Source organism: Neolamprologus brichardi, chromosome 14 (assembly GCF_056152115.1).
Source record: "Neolamprologus brichardi isolate AB-2024 chromosome 14, ASM5615211v1, whole genome shotgun sequence".
NCBI lineage: Eukaryota > Metazoa > Chordata > Actinopteri > Cichliformes > Cichlidae > Neolamprologus > Neolamprologus brichardi.
Genome location: NC_142117.1, coordinates 3,877,997 through 3,892,523, shown reverse-complemented (window position 1 = coordinate 3,892,523; position 14,527 = coordinate 3,877,997). Strand labels below are relative to the sequence as shown.

The window sequence follows — 14,527 nt, the reverse complement described above, 5'->3', positions numbered from 1 at the left end:
GAGAAGAACGGCTGCTGCTGCATCATCATCCTCATCATTTCTGCTACACTGGCAGGGCTAGGGGCCAGGACTCTCCTCTTCGGGTTTTTGGGGGATGTTGCTAACTCCGGGTCTGATAACAGGCACCACACCCGCAGTAGATGTGCTCGGTGTGAGGTCTCGCAGCAAGCTATCAAATACGGCTTTTAAAAAAAACGCTATGCGTCGCCAGGTGTTTCATCAGATTTGAGGTGTTACCTCCTTTGACAGTATCACAGTATCAGCTTAAAGCACTTGTTGCAGCTGCTGAGTTTGCATCTTTTGCTGTGAAGTACAGCCAGACTTTGACCGCTTCGCCTTGGGCATTTTTAATCTGTAGCTCTGCTCTAAAAGAACGTACGTACCTGGACCCGCCTACTATCCTCGGAAAGGTAAAATGATTGGTTAGAATCTAAAGTGTGTCACAGCTCAGGAAAAAAAAAGCACCGAAATGTGCGCTGCTTTTCGGTCTGGTTACTACCGTTTATGTCAGAACCGGTGCCATCATGGCACCGGATACCGGTATCCATCCCTAGTCCTGAGTTCAATTCCACCATCAGGTCTTTCTGTGTGGAGTTTGCATGTTCTCCCCGTGTTTGCGTGGGTTCCCTCCGGGTACTCCGGCTTCCTCCCACCGTCCAAAGACATGCAGCTTGTGGGGATAGGTTAATTGGATAATCCAAATTGCCACGAGGTGTGAATGTGCGAGTGAATGTGAGTGTGAATGGTTGTCTGTCTCTGTGTGTTGGCCCTGCGACAGACTGGCGACCTGTCCAGGGTGTACCCCGCCTCTCGCCTTATGACAGCTGGGATAGGCTCCAGCGCCCCCCGTGACCCTGAAAAGGATAAGCGGAAGCGAATGGATGGATGGATGCATATTTGCACTGCACAAGACACTTAAATATGTGGATTGCACAACCCTGGACATATTTCTTCATTACCATTTATTACTCGTACAGCTGCTGTTATTGTTTCTATATTTCTTCATATATTCTTATATAGTTTCTATACTGTGTATTTTGTTGTACAGTTATTTTATTTTAACCTTAATTTTCATATTTTGTTTTATTCTTTCCTAGTTAAATTTACCCTTCATTTTAATTTTCATATTTATTTCCTATTCATAGTCTTTTTTTTTTCTTTAGGTCACGAGCAGTTCTCTAAGCATTTCACTGCACATCGTACTGTGTATGACTGTGTATGACTGTGTATGTGACAATTTGAATTTGAATTTAGAAAATGGCACAAACAAGTGTTTACGATGAAGCATTGGGAAACAGGCTACAGCTGGTTTGTAAGGCTGCGACACAAGGAGGAACATGTCACCCGTTTAACCTCTGATAAATGTTGTTTATTAACAAAAGAAGAGATTAAGCCCAAAGGCTGGGCAGCTAAAGAGAGAGCAAGGGAGAGGGTTGGGATGTCCCGCGTCTGTCATCAGACTGCAACACTGTGAAGTCAGGACGGATCAGACCAAAGGTGCATGTGCAACACAAGAAAACTGTAGCAGTGACCGTGATCTGTAACAGCCTCATTTCTTGTGTTTGGAAGAAAAGGCTTAAGAGAAGCAACTGTGGACTTTGGCTGATTGGATGAAACTGATGTTCAGTGATGAATTACAAATGTGCAGTGGTCACAGAGATGATGCTGGGTGTGCTGTGCTCCACGCAATCATGACCGGGGTTATAGATCAGACTCATTCTGTATGGTTTCTGGTTATATGTGTGAGTGTGCGTTCTCAATTCACCCTGATTGTTTGTGAGCTAATATTTGACATGACACTGAAACAGCCAGCAGCCAAGTGTCCCATTACTTTTGAACCCCTGGCATTTTCATGCAGTGTGTTTAAGGTTTGCCACACAGTCTCTCTCTCTCTTTTTTAATTTTTTTTTCCTAATCAGTTAATTTAAAGATCAATGGCAGATTAGTTGATAACATTAATAAAAATCTGTGTGCAGCCCTTGGAGCAGCAGCAGGGTGTAGTTCCAGACCCGGACGCGGAATATCGTCTGTTTGACAGAGTCATCAACATCAGGGAGAGCTTCACCGTCCCGCTGGGACTCAGAGGGACGATCATCGGCATTAAAGGAGGTGAGAACACCCGTCATCCGTCATTGTCCTCATATGCAAAGTCTGCACATAACACACAAGAGCGTGATTAACAGTATATCTGTGTCTGCTTCTTTAGCGGAGCGCGAGGCAGAGGTTCTCTATGAAGTGCTGTTTGATGAAGACTTTGCTGGAGGTCTCAACATCAGGTAACCATGAGTGTGCTGCTGTATGTAACTAGTGTGGGGAATGGTCAGTTCTAAACAATTCCCAACTTACAAACATGAAATGGGAGGGCATTTGATTTTGCTTCTAGTGCCAGATCACATACTTTACTCTATTACCCAGTAGGGGTGGGGGAAAAAATCGATACTGTGTAGCATGGTGATATTTTGTTTGCTAATAATGTATCGATACAGGGACAGCAGAAATCGATATTTTGTTACAAAAAGGTTTTTGTGCTCTGACTTCAGAGCATGTTGATCCTTTTTCTGAGCAAGAATCCTGACATTCCTTCACTGTCCAAATGTGTTTAACTTGTTTTTGGCAGCAATAAACATGACAGTTTACTTATTTTAATTTAAGTTTTATTTTAATTAAGTTTAAACTTTTTTATTTAATGTAAAATTATATTTTGTTTTAATTTACTTTCAAATTCTTCAGTTGCTGAAGGGGCTGCATAGTTTTCATAAACTGCATAGTTCAGAATAGCTATAATTGTACCAGATGGTTGATTCAGTTAAGTTGGACTAGACTGTAATACAAACCGTTCAGTTTGTCAACAATAAAACTGAAATGAGAGAAAGACTGAGTGTGAGACTTTGATATTAGAGAAAATGAATATTGATAAAGTTTACCTTTATGTACAGAATCTGAATATCGCAAAATATTTTTAAAAATTGCAATAATATCGTATCGTGGGATGTATGGTGATTCCCACCTCTATTACCCACTGAGCTGCAGCAGAGAGGTCTTTGCTGCCTGTTGTTAATGTTAGTCATAGCTTGCACATGAACGCTCACCTGGATGGCAGGAGTAATCATCCGTTAATGGTTCCCAACAGTTGTTTAAAGCAGATTTGTTAAGCAAAAATTCTAGATGGTTGTTCAAACAGATTCCCCAAGTAGTTTGTTCACTGCACACAAACACATGTGTGAGCAGATCACAGGCCAGATCAGTGTGTCCTCCTCCAAAGCAACTCTGAATGGATAAAAGTGTTCGTTTGTCTTAAAGTCACAGTCACCCTGAAACTAATAGCTCATGGCTCAGCGTTAGATAGCTAACTAAACTTAATTAAAACCTACTGTTACTTTGACAATAATTGACAAGATTTTTTTCTTCTTTGACTGAATTACTACGTCATACCTTCAACTTCAGTGTTCAGTTTCTTTACACCAGACAGGAAAAGCTGCAGAGTGCACAGGCTTTTACAAAACTGCTACATAAAGCACAAGAAGAGGGTAAAACACAAAATCATGTCCATAACAGGACACTGTTGGAGTGAAGGTGTTCCTCTTTACAGCAGACTGTAACAGCTTGTGTGCTTCCTCAGGTGTGCATCTTCTCGTTGTTACCGCCTCCCTCCCTGCGCCCTGATCAACCTTTCCCACGGAGCCCGGGTTGATCACACCGGCCACAAACTCACCGCCATCGTCAAACCGCAGCCTGCCACTGGCGGCAACTTCAGCTCGTACCGGCAGCTGGCAGGCCTAAACCACTCCCCTCGTTCGCCTTTTATCCCCACACAGGTAGGAGGGTGGAATATGCACACAGTAGATTCATGTACAAATTATTCCCCAGTTTGGAATAGTGGAAATGATTTGGAATTTCCATAGTTTCACCTAAACCCCTCGTCTTTCTCCTCTTTCACTGTTCCAACTCCTTTTTATTTGTAGCATAACAACAAACATGGCGTGGCGAAGGCTGCCTCACAGGGCAACAGGAGCTCTCCCTCAAAAGGTCCCATCCAAAAGCACCAGGTCAGGGTAAGAGCAGGTTTGGCTGCTGTTATAGTCTCTCAACAATGTGTGATATGACTGTTTATACATATGTCGTTCTCTCCATCCAGAACAAAGAGGAGTACAGTAATGTGTGGCAGTCTCTGCAGAACACCGGGCCTCCTAACAAGCCTCCTGCTCACTGGCACAACAATGTAAGTGTTCAGTGAAACAGACACCAGCTCTTTAGATTCCTCTAAAAGTTCTCTCTCGCTTTCCCGGGAGTCCAGCAGGAATTTTAAGAAAAGAAAACCCAGTAATGCTGAGAAATATTTACTGTATTGTCCTTATTTTAGTTCAAGTGAACTTGTAATAGTTTCAAGTAAATAACCACATACTTTCACAAACCAGACTGAACCTTATAGATGTGATACAGAAACTCCTCCATGAATCCTGATGTAATTGCTTCAGGATTTAACAGTGAAGTGACAGGCACTTAGGAACTTTGTTTTTCTATAGGAATTTAACCAGAATACAAAGAGTGCTCTGCTGATGTTCCTTATTTATATTATATAAAGTCATTACACTGGCTCCCTGTAGCTCAGAGAATAGACTTTAAAGTGCTGTTATTAGTTTATAAATCTTTGAATGGGTTAGCACCAGAGTACATTAGGGATCTGCTAGCATGGTACAAACCATCTAGATCAGTCAGGTCCTCCAGCTCTCGTTTATTGACCGTCCCTAGAACCAGAACTAAACATGGAGAAGCAGCTTTTAGTTTCTATGCTCCTCACATCTGGAACACACTATCGGGAGAATGCAAAGCTGCATTTTAAGTCTAAAATTAAAACTAACTTATTTAGACTTGCTTATGAGTAACTGATCCTATTATGGCTCTCTACCTGTTTGTTTTCATTTTTTCATATAAATTATTGTCTTGATTATTGTTTTATTGTAAATGTTTTCTTGTATTTTACTTTTATAGTGTTTTATGTTTTATTTTAATCATGTAAAGCACCTTGAATTGCCTTGTGCTGAAAGTGTGCTATACAAATAAAATTGCCTTATTTCACTACTAATTCTTGAATTACGCTTTTAAAACAATAGTTTTAAAAAAGTGTTTTGGATTCTAGGAAGGACATTCCCAGCAGGGGAAGAACCAGCCCGCCAACAAATCTGTGAGTAGACACGTCAGCAGAACAGCTGTTTCTGTTGTGCACGATTGGTTAAGTTTATCATGTTAAATTCATCAGTTTTTATTTTTGGTTTTCACACGTTCATGTTAACAGCGACGTGCGTTTGCATGAATTGCTCGGTGTTGTGTTTGCGTGGACTGGATTAGAATTGATGATGTCTGTGTTCACAGACCCCACCTGCTGGCATCAGACTGTTGAAGAAAAATGAAGATGTCAGCTCCTTTATTCCCTCACACAATACAGCCAATAAGGTGCAGAAACACAAATCCTTCTTTTGACTTCTGCCTGTTTTTGGTTTTTCAGAGTTATCTCTGGTCAGAATCTCGCACCCTGAACGAGACGATGCTTTACAGTTTCTTTACTTTTTCTTACTCAGGCTGAAACACAATTTGAGGACCTTATTGCCAATCTAAAAATCTCCAAGGGTAACCAGCAAACCCCACCCCCTCCTGCCCCTCCACAAGGAGGCGACAGCCAGCCAGATGGCCCATTATCCCCACAGTCTTTTGCCATGGTAAATATGTGGAGAAGCCGAAATAAGAGGAACCTCTGAGTTATAGAAGAACCACTTAAAGCCTAATGTGAATGATCATGTGTGGTTTGTCGCTATAGAAGGGAACCCTGGTGCTGAAGGAGATGCTTAAAATTGACAGCACCGGAACAGGAAGTCAATCTCCTCAAGAGACGTCAAACAGCACGCCCCCTGCTGGCCAGCAGCAGAACAGGAGACGATCATCAAAGAAACTCGGTACCTTAGTGATTTCTAAATCCCAGGCAAATTTCTTCTGTGTTCTCCTCCTCATGATCATTACTTTCTCCCTCCAGCTGCAAAAATAAACGTCCCGCACGGCGACGCGCCCGTGTTGCCTTCTCCGGCACCTGCTGCCTCTGCCAACACCCTGCTGGGCAGTAAGGTGTCAGAGCTGGCCTGCATCTGTGGGGCTTTAGGTATGGCGCCGCCTGACTTCAGCTTCATATGCAACAGACAGGTAACACGCTCATCACACTTTTTTCTACTCTGCGTTTCCCACTTTCACAAGTGCCCCACTCTGAATCATTTCCATTTACACCGACGCAGGGTCTGGTGGTGTGTCAGGTGAAACTGTCCAACGGGCTGATGGTTCATGGCCCACAGTGCCAGTCAGAACACGATGCCAAGGAGAAAGCTGCTTTCTTTGCACTTCAGAGACTGGTACACACACAAACGCAGATATTTGATTCACAAGTGTGAGAGGCTGAACTTTGTAACCAATGAGATAAACATTAAATGTGTTGCTGACCCCCTGTGTATCTGTAGAACTCACTCGGGTCAGGCTTCCCCCTCCCACCTCCTCTGTACACAGGAGTGGGTCAGATACGACCTCCCCACATGGGAGCTGTCTTCAACCAACAAGGTGAGTCTGTCTTTCTTTAAGGTTTCATCAATGAATTTAGAAACATCAGTTTAAGGTAGTGGGTCGAGGTCACCTGGTGTAAAATTCTGCCAAATTAAAGATACAGAGCTAGGGCTGTTCGATATAACGATGTATATCGGAGGACGATATAAAAACATCTATCGTTTCATTTTACGCTATCGTTTGTTTCATGGTGTCGCAAAATAAACTGTTTACGGCAATATTTTTTCATTATTTTGATGGTCGCTGTTCTCTCTTTCTCTTATATTTAATATAACCACACTACGGAGGGACTAGCGGCTGGTTTAATGCGTAGTCCTTAGCAACGACGATGGTAAAACCATTGCGTGGCTCTGCCGTCCGCTTGTTTATTTTCCACATCAATATTTCACAATAAAGTTGAAGATCCTGTTGAGATTTTTCAAAATAAACTGAAACACGTGAAAGAGTATACAGAGTGTTTACGGACGAGAGGCCAAAAAGAGCCGTCAGGTGCTCAAAAATAAACCTTAGAACAGGCTTTTTCTCGCAGCATGCCATGTCATAAATACTCACACGGCTGTTTCAACTTATGTAACACTCGACTCCAGGTACACGATGCCCAGCTTAAAACACGTTGAGTTGCCTGAGATTCACAGAATTTACAGAAAATCTAAAATTTTTGTGATCTTTATATCGATAAATGTCTTATATCGGATATGAGATTTTGATTATCGCCCTATACAGAGCTCCTCAGTGTGGTGAACCCTTGTGACAGGGGATGAATTAATAGTTGCAGCATTCATATCAAATTTTTTAAGCCTTAAAAATGATCTATTTCAGTCTTAGGAGTATGCTCTTGTTTTCCAGGTGGTGTGCTGTTGCCCCCACAGGGTTATGGTCCTGCTCCTCTCTGGGGAATGACGGTGCCTCCTCAACACCACCAAAACCAGCCATTCTACGGGCCACCGGGGACTTTCCCTGGCGCTGCGCGCCCCCAGCCTGCAACGACACTGCCCATTGGCTCACACAACCAGTTCATCCCCTTACAGGTAACACATAAGCCCTTTTTCCATAAGGACCTACTTGGATCGGTTCGACTTGTTTTACCATTACAATTGAGGATCACCTAATGTGCTTAGGGTCATTATAGCAACATGGCGGAGCGTCCTGTAACGCCATTTGTATGCAACACGGATGATGCAACAAAGGTGGGCGTCTAGGCGATGTTGTACCTGCTGCTCGATTTGTGGCTTTTCGTCAGACTCCGATTGCGGATTTGATATTTGTGAAGGAAGTGCCCTCACGACTCATTGACGCCAATGAGTAGCCAATTGGTGGCATGCAACAATTGTTGGTAGTACCAGGTACCAGATACCACCAACTAACAGAAAACCCTGAAAACTGTGTCGAGCCGACCACAGGAGGTGCTAATGGAAAAAGGTTAATTCAGCGTTCCCATTTATCTTTTCCTGTGCAGACGTAGGCCAGGTTGGTAACTCAGCTGTCTGTTTATCTTTCACCTTGTCAGGTGACTAAGAAACGAGTGTCGGCAAATAAAAGGAACCAGGAAACTCGAGAGTTTTACAGCGCTGCCCAAACTGTTGCTAAGAACCAAGCGCAGAAATCCCAGAACCAGCCGACTGGCCAATTGCAAGGTCAGACTGAACCGCAGAGCGTTAAAATCCACCAACAAGCTGTTAACTGCGACCTCTCCTCTGGTGACTCCACGACGACGGGGGCGGCACTGCATACACCACCTAGGCAAACCATGCCAGCAACAGGCCACACCCCCAGCTCTGCCTCCAAGAGACGGCAAAGGAAGCTAGCGGTCAACTTTGAGGCAGCTAAAGTCTCAGAATCATGAGCTGAGGGGTGTGTGTGTGTGCGTGCGTCTGTGTGTGTGTGTGTGTGTGTGTGTGTCTGTGTCTGTGTCTGTGTGTGTGTGTGTGTGTGTGTGTGTGTGAATGGCTGACTCAGCATTCCTGATCAAAATCTCATCGATGTGAAAGTGTTCACACAGCATTACAGAGTCGAGAGCAGCTTCAGACGAGCCTTTTTATTTTTCAGCAATGAAACGTGTGAATCTGCTTCACTGCTCAGCTTGCAGACAGGAGATGAGGTCTGTGCCACATTATCGTAGTTCCCCACTAAAGGAGGTTTATTACAGCTCGTCTTTTCTTTGTAGCACTAACTTTGTACTCGCCCAGTCAGTGCTGAGGCTGAGTTTCAAAGCGACCCCTCGGACTACAGACCACAAGCGAAGTACTGATTTTCATGATCATTTATTATACTAAAATTAACGTGTTTTATCCACGATACAGCTCTGTGTCCAGCTTTCTTGAACCTCAGTCATGCAGGCCTAAATGCTGGTTAGCTCGGGGAAAGTCACAGCAGCCTGCCAGTGATCTGTTTGCCTGTTTGCAGCCAGTTTCACTCTGGCAGCTGTCAGCAGCCACTCACCAAGAGGCTGCACACATCTTCTGGGGGCCTTTTCTAACTACTTGTGTTTGTTGCTTTTGTTGGACTCTCAGCAGTGATTGTGGTGACTACAGTGTTATGTTAGACAAAAAGAAACGCCTAAAGTCATACACACAAACCCCCAATAGTAATAAAGCGCCAGCTTTGTTCACCTGCTCTAGCAAAGAACATTAGCGTCTCCACAGGAGCAGATTTGGAAGCAGTCTTGTGACTACATTTCATTTTGAGTGGTTAAGAAAACCTCGTGCTGAAGTGAGACGCTGCCTTAAAAAGGGAATGATTTCTTTCTTTCTTTTTGATTAAGAGGACCTTTGACATAACTCTAAAAACATGCATCACTGAGAGCATTTCATATTTCCTTGAGTGGGCATTAACAGTGAACAGCCTGTAGAGTTGGACTCAGTCGGTCTCAGTCTTCCTTCCCAGCTGAGAGGTTTTCAGACTCCAGGTGTTGCTGGATGAGACTTCATGGACTGAGAAAAGACGTCTGAGTGCAGCAGGTTCAACCCTCCTCTGTTAGCATGGTGTGCAGGTCCCAATAACATGTGACGTGGACCTTGTTCTCAGGGACATGTAGCTGTGGTAGAAGCCCCCATTGCATACATCACATTTTTAAACAAGTTTATGCAGAAATCGGGGCCTCCTGTTGTTGCTACAGCCATTCATGCCATCATAGAGCAGCTCGATCCTGTTTGGAAGGTGATGTGTTATTGTTTCTGGGGTTTGGTCATCGTTGTTCACACACCGCCTTTTATTTACTTCAGGCTCATCGTTTTCTTTCTTTTTTTAAAGACTTTTCATGCTTTAACAGCACCTAGAAACAAGACGACTAAATTCACACCACCTGCACAAATGCAGAACTATGAGGAAATCCCAAATCATTTGAGTCCACACACACACACACACACACACACACACACACACACACACACACACACACACACACACACACGCCACTGCAGAGCTGTTTAACACCAGCACAGATAGTTTCACACATCTACACACCTGCTTTTTCTCTTGGGCTCTGCTGGACCTGCAGGAGCGTTCACACTGCTACAGTCAAGAGTTTCCAAAAGCATCTTATGCTTATTATGGGTGGATTTTATCCAGGTTTAAAAAAAAAGATCTTAACCTGATTTCTTTTTGAGTCTAAATTAATTTTTTTTTTTTTTTTTGGAGTGATCTACTGAAGATGTTTATTTGATTAGGGCTGTATGTCTTGTTTATAATAAGGAGCCTGCTCATTTCTGTGCCAGTTACTATTGAAATTCTTTGGTTTACAGTCGCCTTTTTATCCAACTTTAATAATTATCTGTGCACAGTGTTAATTTTACACCTCTTGTGAATATGGAGTGTCTTGAAATTTATCGATGTCGTCATCAAATATCTGTTTGACCCACGTTGTAGTGATTGTTTTATTTCAAGGTTTATTTCACTGTGATAGTCGTGTTATTATTGTAGGAGCTCGCTGTTAACTGTGTAGAGCACAGGCCTCACACAGCTGATGACAGCTAAGCTTCAGACCTGATCAGGTGTCAGACCTGATGTAGTCTCATTTCAGAGCGGCTTTATATCTGTCAGCGCAGCCCAAATATAAGACAGCAGTAGAGTTTTAATAGAAACGTACTCGTCCGTGGAGGGAACCACGTGTCTAAGATGCTTTTGGAAACATAGCTCGGCTCCCGGTCGGTGCTTTTCTAAATCTGATATAGATTCTCAGCTGAGTTAGCCACTTCCACGCATCACTACATTGTCACACATAAATAATCTCACCATTTTTAAAAAGGTTTTTCTTTTTTGAATTATGGATTTTACGGACATCCTTTTTTATAGACGATCTTGATATTTTCTTTGTAAGTAATTCGACTATCGCTTCAGTGATGTTTGTGGTAAAGCCACTGTAGACACAAATTAAATTGTACTTACCCAGACCATGTTTTGTATTTAACCGGTCCTTGTTTTGAGGGATGCAGGCTTACAGTAATTTCCCCCTTTTTTCTTTAAGACTGGCGCCCTCATAGCCACCTTGGGACTGAAGTGTGTAAGGGTCTGGTGCAATAAGGGGGGGGGTGTTAAAACTCTTTTTGAAAATTGAAGCACACCTGTTTGTTTGTTTTTTCTTTTTGTCCTCTGTTGTTGTTTTTGTGGGGGGGGGGGAGGTACAAAAATTAAGAGAAGATGTAAAGGTAACAGAAGATGAAACGTTATGGACTTGCTGTTTTGATTCAGGAATGTCTTGTACATAACCATTTAATAAAATGAATCTTTTGTTACGACATGGCTGTGACGGTGGCTTTTTCCTTTTTGATTTTATTTTTTCGTTAAATTGAAAGAAGACAATGCCTGAAACTTGCTTTTTTCTTAATGGCCGCCAGGGTGGTACCTATAGTTGCAAGAAGGCTTTGACTCAGTCCTACAGAAGCCCTCAGATGTGACCCACAGTAAGGACTCAGAATCACATTTACAAAATGAGACTAAGTTTAAGATGGGGAGATGATCCACGACATTCTTAATGAGTAATAACTCGAGACTGTTATGTGTTGACCAGGGGCACATCTACAGGGGGGCAACTGCCCCTCTGCTGCCAGGAAATGGGTAATAAAAGGATCGTGTGAAACTTTGAAACATCTCTGCGTGATCTCTATTAAGACAAAAGGATCAGAGAGACCGGCAATGTCTTGACACCCCCATCATGTTTTTGTGACTATTTTGTTGACTCTGTTTACATATAGGGGATTTTCATATGAAGAGGTATGTGCCACCCTGCCTCCTGCGAGGGTTTCTCCCTGTTAAAAGGAAGTTTTTCCTTCCCACTCTTGCCAAGTGCTTGCTCATAGGGGTTTGTCTGATATTGTCCCGTCTTTACCTTCCAATATAAAGTGCTCTGATGTAACTCTTGTTGTGATTTGTGGCTATATAAATAAAACAGCATTGACTTTCTTCTGTTTGTGTATAAAAATATTTTTGTAAACATTATTTTTTTAACATTTAAATAATATCAAAACTTTGCAATAAATCAGGAGTCAAAAAAGTGATATGTGTCGATTTAGTATTTTGCATTATTTTACAATCCCCCCCAAAATCACTTCAAAAACTGAGTATGTTTACCTCAGCAAACAGTCAGCATGCCAGGTAAGAAACTGGTCTTTATTCTAGACAGTATAAAGGTAAATTTCCGTGAAGTATTTTTATGCAACATTTGAATAACAGACTGTACAAACTGTCTGTGTGGACAGAAACGTTGCATTTGAAATTACTTGTCGGTTAAAAAAATGTTATTCCCCTTACGGAGAATATGCCGCAAAATAGAACGACTATGGAAGAAAACCAAACTTGACGTACACAGGCTCCATCTTCGAGATCTCATGCTCTCCTTAAATGACACAGTGAAAACTGTTAGATCTGAATATTTTTCTAGGCTCATAACAAAAAACAAGAGAAATCCCAAGTTTCTTTTTGACAAAGTTAGTGCTATTGTCTCCCCAGATGTGGTACCTTTAGATGTACACTCTAAAGTAGATAGTAATAAACTCCTCCGATTTTTTGTTGATAAGATTAACGACGTCAATGCTAAAATTTCCCCAAAGCTTTCTTGTTCTCCGAGTCAGGCACTCCCTTTGTACTCCTGGTCAACTTTTACAACTGTAACATATGAGGAAATAGCAGCCCTGGTTGACAAAATGAAGCCATCCTCAAGCCCCTCAGACATTATCCCCACTAAGCTTTTTATTAATGCCTTTGACACCATTGGTCCTTGGGTTGTGAACCTTTTTAATGTTTCTCTTCAGACTGGGGTGTTCCCCAGCTTTTTTAAACATGCCATTGTGGAACCAAGGCTCAAAAAACCCAACCTGGACCCAACACTACTTCAAAATTTAAGACCTATCTCCAAACTCCCATTTATGTCAAAACTCCTTGAGAAGGCAGTAGCTGTCCACCTTACGGCATACTTGGAGAAATATAACATCCATGACCGTTTTCAATCTGGGCTCCGTAAATTGCATTCCACTGAGACAGCACTACTGAAAGTAACTAATGATATTATGATGTCAGCAGACTCCGGAGAATACACAGTCCTAGTCTTGTTAGACCTTACCTCAGCCTTTGATACAGTCAACCATACCATCCTGATAAACAGACTGAGAGACCTGGTTGGGATGTCTGGCTCTGTTTTAGACTGGTTTTCATCTTATATACAGTGGGGCAAAAAAGTATTTAGTCAGCCACCGATTGTGCAAGTTCCCCCACTTAAAATGATGACAGAGGTCAGTAATTTGCACCAGAGGTACACTTCAACTGTGAGAGACAGAATGTGAAAAAAAAATCCATGAATTCACATGGTAGGATTTGTAAAGAATTTATTCGTAAATCAGGGTGGAAAATAAGTATTTGGTCACCTCAAACAAGGAAAATCCCTGGCTCTCACAGACCTGTAACGTCTTCTGTAAGAAGCTTTTCTGTCCCCCACTCGTTACCTGTATGAATGGCACCTGTTTGACCTCATCATCTGTATAAAAGACACCTGTCCACAGCCTCAACCAGTCAGACTCCAAACTCCGCCATGGCCAAGACCAAAGAGCTTTCGAAGGACACCAGGAAAAGAATTGTAGACCTGCACCAGACTGGGAAGAGTGAATCTACAATAGGCAAGCAGCTTGGTGTGAAAAAATCAACTGTGGGAGCAATCATCAGAAAATGGAAGACATACAAGACCACTGATAATCTCCCTCGATCTGGGGCTCCACGCAAGATCTCATCCCGTGGGGTCAAAATGATCATGAGAACGGTGAGCAAAGATCCCAGAACCACACGGGGGGACCTGGTGAATGACCTGCAGAGAGCTGGGACCAAAGTAACAAAGGTCACCATCAGTAACACACTACAACGGCAGGGAATCAAATCCCGCAGTGCCAGACGTGTTCCGCTGCTGAAGCCAGTGCATGTCCAGGCCCGTCTGAAGTTTGCCAGAGAGCACATGGATGATACAGCAGAGGATTGGGAGAATGTCATGTGGTCAGATGAAACCAAAGTAGAACTTTTTGGTATAAACTCAACTCGTCGTGTTTGGAGGAAGAAGAATACTGAGTTGCATCCCAAGAACACCATACCTACTGTGAAGCATGGGGGTGGAAACATCATGCTATGGGGCTGTTTTTCTGCCAAGGGGACAGGACGACTGATCCGTGTTAAGGACAGAATGAATGGGGCCAAGTATCGTGAGATTTTGAGCCAAAACCTCCTTCCATCAGTGAGAACTTTGAAGATGAAACGAGGCTGGGTCTTCCAACATGACAATGATCCAAAACACACCGCCCGGGCAACAAAGGAGTGGCTCCGTAAGAAGCATTTGAAAGTCCTGGAGTGGCCTAGCCAGTCTCCAGACCTCAACCTCATAGAAAATCTGTGGCGGGAGTTGAAAGTCCGTGTTGCTCGGCGACAGCCCCAAAACATCACTGCTCTTGAGAAGATCTGC

At 42.9% G+C, this 14,527-nt stretch overlaps 1 protein-coding gene across 2 annotated transcripts in view; it reads left to right on the top strand.

Annotated features, from left to right (window-relative positions):
- Positions 1-11,330, top strand: part of xrn1 (5'-3' exoribonuclease 1) — a 28,031-nt gene extending 16,701 nt beyond the window's left edge. Inside the window, exons 28-41 of one of the 2 annotated variants that reach the window (XM_087850662.1) lie at positions 1,977-2,109; positions 2,207-2,276; positions 3,620-3,815; positions 3,963-4,046; positions 4,136-4,219; positions 5,138-5,182; positions 5,371-5,451; positions 5,577-5,714; positions 5,813-5,948; positions 6,026-6,189; positions 6,279-6,392; positions 6,498-6,594; positions 7,444-7,625; positions 8,105-11,330. In XM_087850662.1, coding sequence (XP_087706788.1) covers positions 1,977-2,109; positions 2,207-2,276; positions 3,620-3,815; positions 3,963-4,046; positions 4,136-4,219; positions 5,138-5,182; positions 5,371-5,451; positions 5,577-5,714; positions 5,813-5,948; positions 6,026-6,189; positions 6,279-6,392; positions 6,498-6,594; positions 7,444-7,625; positions 8,105-8,440 — 1,860 coding nt within the window. In that variant the 3' untranslated portion in view covers positions 8,441-11,330. Of the gene's footprint in view, positions 1-1,976; positions 2,110-2,206; positions 2,277-3,619; positions 3,816-3,962; positions 4,053-4,135; positions 4,220-5,137; positions 5,183-5,370; positions 5,452-5,576; positions 5,715-5,812; positions 5,949-6,025; positions 6,190-6,278; positions 6,393-6,497; positions 6,595-7,443; positions 7,626-8,104 lie in introns of both variants that reach the window. The other variant, XM_087850661.1, reaches the window with a different exon arrangement.
- The last annotated feature ends 3,197 nt before the right edge of the window (positions 11,331-14,527 follow it).